The 14,853-nt window shown below is 46.5% G+C and overlaps 1 protein-coding gene across 2 annotated transcripts in view; it reads right to left on the bottom strand.

Annotated features, from left to right (window-relative positions):
* Positions 1-14,259, bottom strand: part of SSR1 (signal sequence receptor subunit 1) — a 93,896-nt gene extending 79,637 nt beyond the window's left edge. Inside the window, exons 1-2 of one of the 2 annotated variants that reach the window (XM_033934736.1) lie at positions 14,047-14,259; positions 10,599-10,717 (exon numbers count right to left, since the gene is read on the bottom strand). In XM_033934736.1, the coding sequence (XP_033790627.1) occupies positions 10,599-10,717; positions 14,047-14,113 (186 nt within the window). In that variant the 5' untranslated portion in view covers positions 14,114-14,259. The remainder of the gene's footprint in view (positions 1-10,598; positions 10,718-14,046) is intronic. The other variant, XM_033934737.1, reaches the window with a different exon arrangement.
* Positions 14,260-14,853: the final 594 nt, after the last annotated feature.

The following is a 14,853-nucleotide window of genomic DNA, read 5'->3' as shown; positions in this document are numbered from 1 at the left end:
GGGGGTGGAATTGGGTCCCTCACTGGTCGGGGGGAGGGGCGGAGCAGGGCTCCCACGCTTCCTCTCCTCTGCTGGGCTCTGGAAAGAAACGAAAGTCCGCTGCTGCGGGGAAATCGGGTCTTTTTCTGGTCGGGGGGAGGGGCGGAGCAGGGCTCCCACGCTTCCTCTCCTCTGCTGGGCTTTGGAAGGAACAAAAGTCCGCTGCTGCAGGGGAAATCGGGTCTTTTGCTGGTCGGGGGAGGGGCGGAGCAGGGCTCCCACGCTTCCTCTCCTCTGCTGGGCTTTGGAAGGAACAAAAGTCCGCTGCTGCAGGGGAAATCGGGTCTTTTGCTGGTCGGGGGAGGGGCGGAGCAGGGCTCCCACGCTTCCTCTCCTCTGCTGGGCTCTGAAAGAAACAAGTCCGCTGCTGCAGGGGGTGAAATCGGGTCCCTCGCTGGTCGGGGGAGGGGCGGAGCAGGGCTCCCACGCTTCCTCTCCTTTGCTGGGCTCTGGAAGAACAAAAGTCCGCTGCTGCAGGGGGTGATATCGGGTCTTTTGCTGGTCGGGGAGGGGGGCGGAGCAGGGCTCCCACGCTTCCTCTCCTCTGCGCGGCTGCCGTACTTATTCCGAAGCAGAATCGGCAGCCGCATTGAAGTGCAGGAAGGTCCCGCAATGACTGCATTTGCCGCCTCTGCCTCCGGAAGATGTAAGTGACGTCGGAAGGGGTGGACAGGCAGCTGCAGTCATTGCGGAACCTTGCCGCAACTCCCTGCGTCTGCCGGCCTACCCCCTCCAACGTCACTTACATCTTCCAGAGGCAGAGGCAACAGAAGCAGTCATCATTGGACCTTGCTAGTTTGGAGGGAGAGAGGAGCATAGAAGGGTGGTGGAGGGAGAAAAAGGGGGTCAGGGTGATATTGAAGGGTGGTGGAGGGAGAGAAAAGGGGCAGATGTTGATGGAACTGGTGTGCAGGGAAAGGAGAGAGAGAAATAAGGGCGAAGGATACTGAATGGAATTGGGTTGGAGGGAAAGAAAGGGGACAGATGCTGATGGAAGTGGGGGGAAGGGAGAGGAGAGAGTGAAATGCCAGACCATGGGGGTGTGGTAGAGGGAAGGGAAGAAGAGGAGAGAGATGTCAGACCATTGGAGGAGAGAAGGGAAGAAGATGGATGCCAGAATAATAGGGGTGAAGGGAGAGATGGAAGGGGAATACATGGAGGGAAGAATTGGGGAGTGTGTGGCACAGTGGTTAAAGCTACAGCCTCAGCACCCTGGGGTTGTGGGTTCAAACCCACGCTGCTCCTTGTGACCCTGGGCAAGTCACTTAATCCCCTCACTGCCCCAGGTACATTAGGTAGATTGTGAGCCCGCCGGGACAGACAGGGAAAAATGCTTGAGTACCTGAATAAATTCATGTAAACCGTTCTGAACTCCCCTGGGAGAACGGTATAGAAAAAATTGAATAAATAAATAAATAAATGTAGAAGGGGTAGATAGTGGATGAAAGGAAGAAAGTGACAAGACTATGAGGAAAGCAGAAACCAGAGAAGACAATGTAGAAAATAATTATATTTATTTATTTATTTGCTTTATGGGAGATGCATTGCTGTTTCTGTGATATTGCTTTGTATGCAGAATCCAGCTTCTTGGTGGTTCAATTTAACCTTTATCTACGTTTTTCTATTTTATCCCCCCCTTTTACAAAACTGTAGAGCGTTTTTTTAGCACCGGCCATGGTGGTAATTGCTCAGAATTCTATGAGAGTCTGAGCTGTTACTACCATAGCTAAAAACCACATTACAGTTTTGTAAAAGGGAGAGGAGTTAGTTTGTGATTACATATTCCATACTAGGCAAAGGTGTTTTCTGTGTGTTCAAAAGACATGGTTTTCAGTTAGGATTGACTGTGTAGGATTGATCTGTACTAGTCTGGCTTGTTTAGTTTTACAATGGGTGTATTGATGTACTGCTCACTGCAGTATGTAAGATGCTGCCTTTTCCTAAGTACACTCTTGGTGTGATGTGTGGATTGTTACTAAAAATCATGTTTTTCATACAGATGGGGGGGGGTGTCAAAAAATAATGGGCCTCAGGTGTCACATATTCTAGGTACACCACTGCCTTCATAGTTTATATCTAATCCACAAGCCTGCTTTTAGGATCTACAGGGTATGTATCTCTCTGATTCATGACAATTTCAATTCTCATGTTATCTTATCCATTCTTTTTATTGTACAACTGCCCAGATAAGCATCATTCTTTGACGTGATTGGACCTTGAAAACTAACGGCAAGTGTTCTCCCCCGAAATTTTTTCCAGCCATGAAAAACATTTGCTGCATTTAGTGTGCCGGAGTTAAAAAAAAGTTTGAGAGACGCTGCTCTATACCATTTGAAAGAGGGCAAATATCTAATTATTCACTTCTAGAATTGGATACTTCTTAAATTTAATAAAAAATTATGGAACAAGTGTCAAACCTTAAGAAAGGCAGTCATATTGAGCATTGGAAAATAACTAATAATAATGAACTAATACAAATGGTACACATTTAGGGCTCCTTTTACTAAGCTGCGATAGCAGTTTTACCGCATGCTTAGCTCACGCAGAATTGCCACACGTGCTAGACACTAATGCCAGCATTGAGCTGGCGTTAATTCTAGCCGTGTAGCGCGGCAATTCTGCACGCTCTAAAAACGCTATTGCAGCTTAGTAAAAGGAGCCCTTAATTTTCCCCACCACCAAATTTCCCCGTCCCGCCTGGCTACTTTTTCATGCCACCCGCCTGGAAAAAATTTCTGGGGAGAACACTGGATGAAAAGCTCGCTTCTTCCAAGCTTCTTGACAAGGAAAAGAGAGGAAACAATCTCTGGGAAAATTCTAGAGCTTAACCACCCCAAATCACCCCACTGATCCGTTATGATCTCGGCCCACCACTGGTAAAACTCCCACAACCACATTTCCCCTCCCCCCTATAATAATTTATTTTAACCTTTCATTTTTAACATTGTAAACCGGCCAGGTGCTCGTTGATGGTCGGTATATTAAACTTAAACTTTAAACTTGCTCCCACTGGCACCAGGGGAAGGGCTCGCAACCTGTCATTGGGCCAGGCAGGCAGTGGAGGGGCCTCAGAGGAGTCACGACCCCCCAGGCAGGCACACCGAAAGTACTGCATTCACTGAAAGAAACAGTCTCTAAACCAGTGCAGAAACGACGAAAATCACTCAAACGCCATCGGGCGATGCTACCCCGCAAAGGCAGGTGAGAATAATCCTCAGGAAAAAAAGGCACCATAGAGTCAGTCAAGGCCTGAACAAGCTTGTTGAAATCCTTGCCAAACACGAAAGTCTCGAAAGGCAAATCTAAGCTTAGCCTTAGACACCACATCCACCGACCAACCCTGGAGCTAAAGGGTATGGTGAGAAGCCACTCCGAGAGCCATGGACTTGGCCGAAGCCCGCAGCAGATCATACATGGTATCTGAGAGATAAGCGCCCAGCTCGATTTTAGCAACCTCCTGATTCACCAAGGACCAGTCATCAGAATCCCGGTCAAGAACACACTCGGGCCACCAGACCGCCACATACCATTGCCTGGACTGCAAGGGCAGCTACGTTAAAACTTTCCTTAAGAAGAGACTCCAACCTATGATCCTGAGAATCCTGCAAGGCTGAGCCGTCTTCAACTGGCACCGTATGCCTATGCATGATGGCTAAGACCACCACATCAACCACAGAATAGTTCAATGTATCCCAATCAGGAATGGGATAAAGCCAAACCATGGACCACGCCAATCGAAAATGTGCTTCCAGTGCCTTTCATTGCGCATGTACATCATCCTGAATATCCTGATGCATAGGAAAAAGCGGGAGGCTGAACAGATACCCCAAAGTATGGGATCCACCACATGTGGAGCTCCTTTGCATCTTCCTCAAAGCACAAAACCGACAAAACCTGAAGAATAAGCTCCCGTAACTCTTCCCGCTGAAAAATGTGCACCACCGACACATCCTCGCCAGCCGATGTCTCTGAAAAATACATGCCCATGTTATCCGCACCCCCCCTCCCGAGAGGATCTCGGGGATCCAACAAGGGGTCCAAGTCTTCATCAAGCAAAAACATATCTGCAAACAGAAAATCCTTGTCCCACAAGACCCGTGGCCACTTGGACAAAGGGGGATTTGGCTGGAGCAAACTCTGAGGGGGCCAAACAGAGGTGGACACAGAAGGCAATAACCCCCCCGAAAATCCAGAGACCCCCGGGGAAGAAACAGGACCTCCAGCCGCCTGCAAGCAAGCCTTGTATATGGCTAAAACAAAATCTGGGGCAAACAGGACTCACTGCTAAAGCAGGAGGCGCAGCACAAACCTGTTCCTGTCTCTTTAAGACAAGTGGAAGGTCACCTAAAGCCACAGGCAAAATGGCAGCACTTCCAGCCAAAACAGGCGAAAAACCCGCTGAAAAATCTCCCCTGAGGCCTGCAGCGGCAACGAGGCCTGAACAGACCCAGCCTTTAAAGCAGGCAAGCTAGCAGCCATGAAAAGGGAGTCCCAAGCACTATCGGCAATAAAGGAAACCTCATTTCCCTAACCGTCAGCGGCTGAGGAAATCCCTGTGTGGGCAGTAGGGGAAGGTCAGGCTTCCCCACTGCCTGGAGCCAACAAGCGGTGCACACGTGAAGGAGAACCCTGTTCACCGGCACCCAAAGCCGATGATGATTCACCTGCATGGCAGCAAGTGCCCTTCGTGCACACGCTGGTCGCATCGACCGTGTACCTGGAACACAAAGAGCACTTTTTAAACTTCTTAAAAGTGCTTATTGCGAAGACCGCTACAGTACCAGTTAGCAATAAAAATTAATTAAACTCCATTGAAGGCTTCCTCCCCCCACCCCCCAATATAACGAAGTTACACTTGAATAGACCCTACTGGCTATCTAAGCTATATGCCTTGCCTGTAATTGGTGGCAAAGCTTACAGCTGAGGTACCTCTAAAGTAAAAAAAATTTGGGGAGGTGGGGGAAATGGAGGGGAGGGACTTGACCAGCTGCATTTGGCACCCCTGAGGTTTGCCAGACACCCAAAAGGGTCTTTCAAGCTCAATCTGGCACCACAACAGGGACAAGAAGGGCAAATCAAACAAAATCCAACAGCCCTACACTAACCTAGGTAAAGACTGCACAGGCTTACCCCTTCCACCTACTAGAACCGAGAACAGACTGATTCTACTTGGGACTGCACAGCCCACTACAGCCAAAAGTTTGCGTCTCAGTCTCCACCTGCTGGTAATAGTGAGCTATTACCCATCAGTTTCTATGCCAGTCTAGAGGGATAATAAAGAAATGATTGCTTTTGAAGTCAGCTGTTCCTGGTGGCTAGTGCCTGCTAACACAAAGAGATAGTCAAATAGTTGAAACTCATTAGACACTTCTAGGTAATGCAGCAATATTCTGTACATGTCTAGCAACTTCATGATCCTGTCAATCTTCTTGGATCACTAGAGTCCTGCAAGGCTGAGCCACCTTCAACTGACAACATATACCTATGATCAATGGCTGAGACCACCGCGTCAACCACAGGAGACTTCAATATATCCCAACCAGGAATAGGATAAAGCCAACTTGTTTTTTTGTTTGTTATTTTTAATCTGCTTAGGTATAAGAGGGATATAAGATTTTTTAAATAAATAAATTCAAGCCTGCTGAACAAAGGACAGAGTTAATGCAGGGCTAGGGAATGGATCTGAAACTGTGGACTGCTAAAAGAGGAAGACAACAAAGCAGACTTGGATGGAGCAATGATGCAACTATGTTGTGCACCTGAAAACCAAAATGGTAGAGCTTTGGAATGAGGTGAGTAAGCTTCCAAACATAAACAGTAGAACAGCTTGATTCCAGTACTAAAGGTAAAAAGGCTTTAAAAAAAACAACCTACAGTGGTCAGTTTCAGTTCAGTTTATTTGATATATCATGTTTATTAACAAAAGTCAAATCTAGGCGATTTTTAATATTAAAACAAGAGGGGGAATATTTCTAAAATACTAGACATATAATAAAACCAAATCAACAAATACAAAAGGGGAAAGAGGTGAGGAAAGATTACAAAATATTACAACTTAAAAATGGATGGAAAATAAAAGAATAAAATATAAGAGGGCTAGATATTGCAATAGGGAACAAGTTGGAAGTCAGTGAAGCTAATAATGAGGAAGACCAATTAGGACAGAATTGCAGTAGTTAAGTTCTGAGAATTTAATCGATTTAAGAACAAACGTATAAAACGCAGGCGACGAAGCGTAATAAATGAAAAAGAAACAATTCTAGAGATAGAGGAATGAAATAATAAAGTGTTGTCCAATGTTACTCCAAGAATTTTAGTAGATATAGAGCAGTGTTCTTCAACCTTTTTACACCCGTGGACCGGCAGAAATAAAAGAATTATTTTGTGGACCGTCAAACTACTAGGACTAAAATTTAAAAACCCCGTTTACGCCCCATCTCCGCGAGCTCGGTCCCCGCAAACCATCTGATCCCATCTGCACAAGCCGCAATTATGATTTTATATTGAATGTATTTTATTAAAGTATAAAAAGAAACAATATTCTGAACAATTGTGATTTTATAAATACAAATATACAGAGCACGGACCAGTAAAACCCCTGTCTCCCCTCCCCTTCACATATATCCCCTCTACTATCAAAAAAACTGAACAAGCCAAGTTATTATAGAATGCTACATAGAAATATCATGCTAACAGAATACTGCAGTCCCCAGTTATGTCTCTAGCAGGATATATATTTCAAATCTGATATATTCTAATGACAAAATAGAAATAAAATTATTTTTTCTACCTTTTGTTGTCTCTGGTTTCTGCTTTCATCTTCTTTTCACTCTTTTCCTTCCAGCATCTGCCCATTTCATCCAATGTCTGCCCTCTCCCCCTTCCATATGTATCTGACTTCTTTCTATGCCCCTCTTCCCTGTCCATCCAGCCTGTTCCTCCTCTCTCCTTTTTACATCATTCATTCCAGCTTCACTGCCTTTTTCATTTTTATCTCTCCTACACCAGATCTAGTATCTTTATCCCTTTTTTATTTCGCTGCTGACCCCCTTTCCAGCATCAGTCTCTCTACTTTCTCATTCCTCTCTCTCCCCTTTCCCTCATCTGATCTCTCCATTCCACCCTGACCCCCTTCCCCTCCTGTAATCTCCCTGCCAGCTGTTTCCTTCCTTTTTTCTTTCTCCCTTCCCTCCTTCCTTTTTTCCTTCTCCCTTCCCTCCTCCCTCTATCCAACATTAACTCGCTTCCCATCTCTTTCCCTCCTCCCCTCCCAGCAGCATCTCTCCTTCTCCCTTCCCTCCTCCCTCTATCCAACATTAACTCTCTTCCCATCCCTTTCCCTCCTCCCCTTCCAGCAGCATCTCTCCTTCTTCTCCCTTCCCTCCTCCCTCTATCCAACATTAACTCTATTCTCTTCCCATCCCTTTCCCTCCTCCCCTCCCAGCAGCATCTCTCCTTCTAACTCTCTCCAAGTCCAATAACAGCTCTCCCTTTATCCAGCAGCTTCCCTGCCTCATACAGTGGCTGTCTCCCCTTCCAGCAGCTCTCAGTACTTGCCTGCAGGAAGTTGCCGGTAAATCACTGCCCTGGCAAGTAGGAGAGCTGGTGGGAGGGGAGGAAGTCACTGTGAAGGCTCCCCAGGATCTTGCTCGCACACGCTGACCATCTCCCTCCACCTGCACCTGTATCTGCAGCTCTCTCCATTCTACTTGTAACTTCCCCGCAGCCCTCTTCAGCAACTCGGCAGGGGCAGCGATCAAGACAGGCTGCCGACGTCGGGACCTTCACTCTCTGAGTCCCGCCTATTTTGTTTCAACTTCCTGTTTCCGAACAGGCGAGACTCAGAGAGGGAAGGCCCCAACGTCGGCAGCCTATCTTAATCGCCCGAGGCTGGGAGGAACATTAATGAGCAGGAACCGCAGTCGGCAGGAAATTTAACTGCCGACTTGATCTCGCCGGCCCTGCGCGGACCGGCAGATATTTTCTGCGGACCGATACCGGTCCGCGGAACGGCGGTTGAAGAACTGTGATGTAGAGTACAGCAGAATAGTGCCTTTCATAGTGAAGCATGGAGAATTAAGTGAACAAGTTCCTGGAGAGAAGATCATAGATGTAGACTTTCAATGTCAGCCAGTCAGCCACCAGTGTTCCCACTAAGCTGCGCTGGGGTGCGCTGACGCACAAAATATTACCTCGCAGCGCACAAGTTTCTCGTCACAGCGCACACAGTGTAGAGCACAGTTCTTCAACCGCCGGTCCGCAAACAAAATCTTGCCGGTCCGCGAAGGATTCGGTCCCCGCCGCAACGAAAGGCCGGCGTCAGCTGACTTGCAACTTCCTGTTGCAGTCGCTGTGCCGGGACTCCTGCCTTCGCCGGGACTCCTGCCTTCCACCGCGTTTGCCTCCTGCCTTGTCTCCGCACCTCCAGACCAGCAGCGGCAGCTGTGTATGCTTTTAACTTCGGCACAGAGCTGCCCCTAATCAATAGTTTAGCGCGGTTTCATAAGGCAGCCTCGGGGCCTTTGCTAGGCCGGCCCACATCGCATCATCGAAGCGGGCCGGCTATCAAAGGCCCAGAGGCTGCCTCATGAAACCGCGCTAAACTATTGATTAGGGGCAGCTCTGTGCCGAAGTTAAAAGCATACAGAGCTGCCGCTGCTGGTCTGAACTCTTGGGCCGCTGAAGGAGGGCAAAAAGCAGCTGTCCTGGAGGTTTCCCTTCCTCTCGCCTTTACAGGTTCCTTTTTTCCACCTTTTTTTTTTTTCCTTCAAACGGCAACGGGCCCCAGCATCGACATCAATCAAGTAAGTTCCACTGTCAATCAAGCGGTTCTGCTCGGCCAAAGCTTCCCCTGTGACATGAGCCACCCTCAGGGGAAAGAAAGTGACCCACAAAGGTGAGGGGAAGGGGGGCAGATGATGGAAGTTGGGGGGGGGAGAGAGAGAGAGAGAGAGAAGGGGCAGATGATGGAATGGAGGAGATGAGAGAGAGAGAGAAGGGGACAGATGATGGAAGTGAGAAGAAGGGAGAGAGAGCAGAAGGCAGATGGATGTCAGTTGAGAGGGGAGAGCAGATGCTAAATGGAAGTGGGGAAAGAACACATACTGGATGGAAGGAGGAGATAAATAAAGGGGGAAGAAAATAGTAAGATAATGGAGGGGTGAGGGAAAGGGGTGACAAGCTGTGTGTAGACACAGTGAAACGAGGGAAACGGGACTAAATAGTAAGAAAGAATTTAATTTAGATGGAGGCAGAAAATAGAGAAGGAAGACCAGAGAAGAAAAGGGAAGAGAGAGCAGAGAATGATCAGATCTGAGTGGAGGAAATGAGAAGAGAGATATGCTAAAAACCACAGGGGGGAGGGAAGGATAGAGATGCCAGACCATGAGGGGAACAGAAGGAAGATGATGGATGCTAGACCAAATTGGGGGGTGGGGGGGGCAGGAGGAGAGATGGCAGTGCTTCTTTAGCTTCCAGCTGGCTTAGGGCTCTCTCTGACCAGGGGGCAGTTGCCCTAGTTCCACTCCCCTAACACCATTCCTGTTATGTGTGACTGTGATATTCTGTTACTTGATATTTGTGTAGCATTCTGTAATAATTTGGCTTATTCAGTTTTCTTGATAGTAGAGGGGATATATGTGAAGGGGAGGGGAGACAGGGGTTTTGTTGATTTTGCCCTGTATTATTTGTATTTATAAAATGACAATTGTATAGAATATTGTTTCTTTTTATACTTTAATAAAATATGTTCAATATAAAATTATAACTATTTGAGGCTTGTGCGGATGGGATCAGATGGTTTTTGGGACCGAGCTTGCGGGGACGGGGCGGCGATGGTTTTTAAAAAAAAATTTCAGTCTTAGTAGTTTGCCGGTCCACGAAATAATTATTTTATTTCCGCCGGTCCATAGGTGTAAAAAGGTTGAAGAACACTGCCTTAGAGAGTTTCCCTTTGTAAATTTTCCTGTTACACTATACGGACTAGAGTATGTCCCCATGAACCTACAAATCTTAAATTCAGTTCCATAACTGGCCTGGAACTTAAGCTGGCCTGATGCCTTGACAACATATTTATTTGGCTCATAACTTGCTGGCGCCCGATATTTTTAGCTCACAGTGAAAAAAGTTTGCTCACAACACCCGCCCGCTTAGAGGGAACACTGTCAGCCACCTGATCTAGTTTTGCAGATATGGAGTAGTAGTCAGTGGAAAGATGGGAAATAAAAGGATGAAGTTGGATATCATCAGTATAGATGAAAAAATTAAAACCAAGAGACTGAAGTAGTAATGTAAGTGGAGCAAGGAAGATATTGAAAAGGACTGGTCCCAAACTGACCCCTGGGGAACACCTGAATGAAGATGGCAAGCCTGTACAGATGGCAGATCTCTTTCACTGCAGAGGAAAGTCAAGTCTGAGAAAGGGAGACAACGGCGACTGGGCTGACATTTACTATTATCACTTTTCAGATTCCTGGCTCAGGCTCACACAGAATAAGCATGAGTATTACAGTCATTTCATTTCCAAGTATTAATTAATTTTTTTTATTTTTATTTTTTACCAGATCTGTTGTTTCATCTTCTTCAACTTCAGCTTCATCATCTTCATCTTCTACCACCGAGTCTTCTACTGCTTCTTCATCCTCTGTAGCATCTTGTGCTGCAACTAGTGTACTTGAACCTTTAAAACAATACAAGATAAAAGATTTAGAATTTCCATTAGTTTCCTTTCCTCAAATCCTGCCAGACCATGCCAGGTTAAGTCCCCTAGCAGAAGGCTAAGCAGAGAAGAACTACTATTTAGATTAGGGATGAACAATTTATTTTTATTAAATCTAAGAGCCAGCAGCTGAGATCTCTCTTGCTTCTCCTTCCCCACCCATCCAATACTGTCCACGTAAAAAAAAAAAAAGTTTCTCTTGGGGTGGGGGGGAGTCCCCTCTCAGAACAGCTATAGCTCTTAACAAGTGGTTTACTGAGCTTTTTCCTATTCTGTGTCTGTGGGCAAAGAAACTTCAATAAATCAGTCCCAGAAGCAAGAACTGCATATTCTTCCCCCATAAGGTACGAGGGTCATTTAATAAATAATGCACACTATATTTTAAAATGTACATTCCCCCCCCCCCCAAGTATTTTTTTACAATCCTTCAATATTGTCTCCCTGCTTTGCAATGACCGAGTCCCAACGTCCGGGAAGCTTCATTATTCCATCCAAGACACCGTTTTTGTTCAGTTGCCGAATGGCTCGGGTACCTGCAGAAAAATGCTCTTCCAGAAATGCAAAACAATGCCAACACATAGGCTGTTTCAACTTTGGAAAAAGGTCTAAGTCTGGTGGACTCATGTCTGGACTGTAGGGAGAATGAGGTAACACCTCCCAGCTGTATTTGTGTAGTTTTTCATTGATGAGTGGAGAGCTCTATCTTCCCCATGGCCAAAACAATTTCAATAAGCTCAAAAGTCAAACAAATGATGATTTTTGCTTATGATCATGAAGGCATCATCATTACAAGTTCCATGTGGAAGAAGTGTCACAGCAGTGTATTATTGTGATTTTTTTGCAAAAAATGCGCAGAAACATGCACAACCTGACCTGAGTTGCTCTTGGCTGGGCCACTCATTCTTCACGACAATTTTCACCCGCACATAGGGAATGTCGTCATTGAAAAACTACACAAATACGGCTGGGAGATAATAATAACTATTTTTTCTATTCCGCCATAATCTTGCGACTTCTAGGCGGTTTACAGTGAAAGAGAGCTCTACAGTCAGCAAATTACAATGTGAGAACAGGTAGGAAGTCATTGAGTAATCAGTGTTTACAAGTTACAAATAGGTTACAGTATAAACTTGAACATTTTACATCAAAGGGGTACTGTTACCTCATGCTCCCTTCAGTCCAGAAATGAGTCCACCAGACTTCGACCTTTTTCTAAAGTTGAAACAACCTATGTGTGGACATTGTTTTTTGCATCTCTGGAAGAGCTTTTTTCCGCCGGTACCGAGCTATTCGGCAACTGAACAAAAATGGTGTCTTGGATGGAATAATGAAACTTCCCGGACGTTGGGATTCGGTCATTGCAAAACAAGGAGATTATATTGAAGGATTGTAAAGAAAGCTGCACAGCCTGCGCTCAAACCCACTGCAGACAAAACCTGGGGTGAGTCAGCTCCCAAGGGAACAGTCCCTGAGCCTCCAGACTGTTAATGCAGGCTAGCCACACAGAAATCATGCAAAGCAAAGTGCCTGCGGGCTACAGACTTCTACCCCGAAAGTCTGTACCTTCTTGCAGCCAGAGATGTCTCAGGGGAACCGAGAGAGAGCATCTGCGGCACCAGAGTCTCACTTTCGGAAGAAAAAACCCCAAAATAAAATATGAGCAGAATAGGAGAAGCTCTTACAACTTCTCTGTAGAGAGTAAAACTGAGGAAATCTAGTACAGCCCAAAGTGAAAGGAGGAGGAGCTGAAAAATATGCAAGTTAGGCTCTCTACAGACTAAATCAGTGTATTGCAAAATCCTCACAAGATTCCAGGTGTGATGCAAGATGCCAGGGAGGAGAGGCTCCAGCCGACTGCCTACATGATGTGCCTCTCATGGCAAGAGACACATCCTATAGGCAGTCAGCTGGCGCCTCTCTTCTTCCCTGTGCCTTTTCTTTTTCAGCACCCCCCCCCCCCCACACACTGGAGTCTCAGGTCCCCATTTGGAGGACCTCCGCACATGCCGATATGACCACGTCCATGGACTTCTGGATGCCCTCTAGCTGCGGCTCCCAATTTAGTGTGCTGCCAGCTTGCAAAGTTTGAGAGACACTGGACTAAACAGTAAAGGAGGGTAAATATCCACTGGTCAAGTATGATATTCCTGTTGCACTAGAATGTTTTTTTTAGACTTCATGTGAAGCCTTCCCTACAAAAATATCCTCCAGCTTACAAGGAAATCAATGGTTTCTCAGCATATATGCCCTCAGCTATAGTTCCCCCCCCCCCACAATGATTGAAAACTAGCAGTATATGAGTTGGCTTATGTGATCAGCATCCTGCCACCTAATGGCATGGAGGGCATTACTAATTTATGATTACTTATCAAAGTGGTAGGGTTAAACCACTTGTTGAAATAGAGCTGGGGAACCAGTAAAAGATCAGCATAAATAACTCTACAAATATCTTCATGCAGAGTTATTACTTGCTAAATTTGCTCTCTCTTTAACAATAAGACAAAAGAGAATTGCCAAAGCTACAAATATACAAACAGAAACACTAAAATTAAGGGAAAACTGTGCAGTGCCCTCCAGTTTTCCAGCAAGTGGCTGTGAGCCGCAGAAATGAATGGAGACAGCATGGGAGGGAAAATGACACGTCAACTCCGAAAGGCAAGCAGTGTGCAGCAGATAAACACACACCCTCACGAAAACAGATACTTGACAGCCTAGCTTAACAGCCCTTCAGCAACTAAAATATTATTTTTTTTGTTTTCTTACAACTCAATTCACGTTGCGCCAGAGACGCCGCCTCCTAGTTTTAGTTAAAAACATCAACACGAGACAAAACATCACTCTACTGCAAACCCAAATAGACTTAATTAATTCTTCGAGCAATTAACAACCCATGCACTAATATCAATTATTTCTCTTTTCTACTACTCTATTTAATATTATGCCTAGAAAAACCCATATAAGAACGAGAAAGCCAAGGGAGCTCATGCATATTCATTGGGGAAATCCTGAAAACCCGACTGGATTGCGGCCCTCGAAGAGGGACTTTGACACCCCTGCCCCAGGGTGAGAAAGCCTTCCGCGTCCGCAGCTGCCCGTTCTCTCTCTCCAATGGGCAAATCTATTCACTGTGGCACAGCTCAGAGTCTCAGGGAGGGAGGCAGGGTCTGGGCAACCGCCACCTAGGCACCTTTCCCCGGACCCTATGGGGAAGGAGGAGGGAGTGTGGACCGCGTGCAGCCACATCCACAGCACCCGAATATAGATGCTCAGAAGTCCTACAGCAAACTTACCTCTGCCGGGACTCAAGAGAAGGGTGGTTGGGAAAGCCAGCAGAGCGAGCAACAACAGCGCCTTCATGGCTGACGGGGCACCTTACTATCTCCTCTAGCAACGTCACCGTCCGCACGACAGCTCTCTACTGCACAGCTAATGGCGCCAAGACCAACGGGCTTCATACATCCGGGCACCCACGCGCAGGCGCGCGCGCACCGCCCCTCCCTCCGCGGCGAAAGGGGCGAACGTGGCTCTGAGGAACCATAGAGATCAAGGCTGAGGCCTGAGACGACTAATTGCGTGACGACACGTCGCGCTGTGACGTATAACAGCGCCAGACGAAACACCTATTCCGCTTTCCGAAGAGCGGCGCGTCGAAAATGCATCAGAGAGGGCGGGGAAACGCTGAATTCTGTGCACATCCGTTAATGACCATTTCTAAGACATTGGGGGGGTTTTCCCCTATTTCTCTCTCTACGGAAGTATTTTATCAAAGGAACCAGGCGAAGAGGACGACCTGCATGGCTGGACATGTTGAAAAACACAGCAACCAAAGAGGACCCAGATTTCCAGAGAAGAAAAAGGACAATTCAAACAAAAGAGGCTGTGGAAATCCAATGTTCTTGACGCTTCCTTTATTCAGTAAAATCCTTTAAAATACAATGTCCACATTTGTCATTGGAGGACCCAATATGGGCCATGTTTCGGCAAAACACACCTTCCTCAGGGATCCAAACTATTATATAAGCAACCTTATGCAAATACGGGTTAACTAATGTGACCATAAGTCCAGTTTTTAGATTCCCTGTACCGTTGTCCCCAAG

This window comes from Geotrypetes seraphini, chromosome 2 (genome assembly GCF_902459505.1).
Source record: "Geotrypetes seraphini chromosome 2, aGeoSer1.1, whole genome shotgun sequence".
NCBI lineage: Eukaryota > Metazoa > Chordata > Amphibia > Gymnophiona > Dermophiidae > Geotrypetes > Geotrypetes seraphini.
This window is presented reverse-complemented; position numbering and strand designations above follow the sequence as displayed.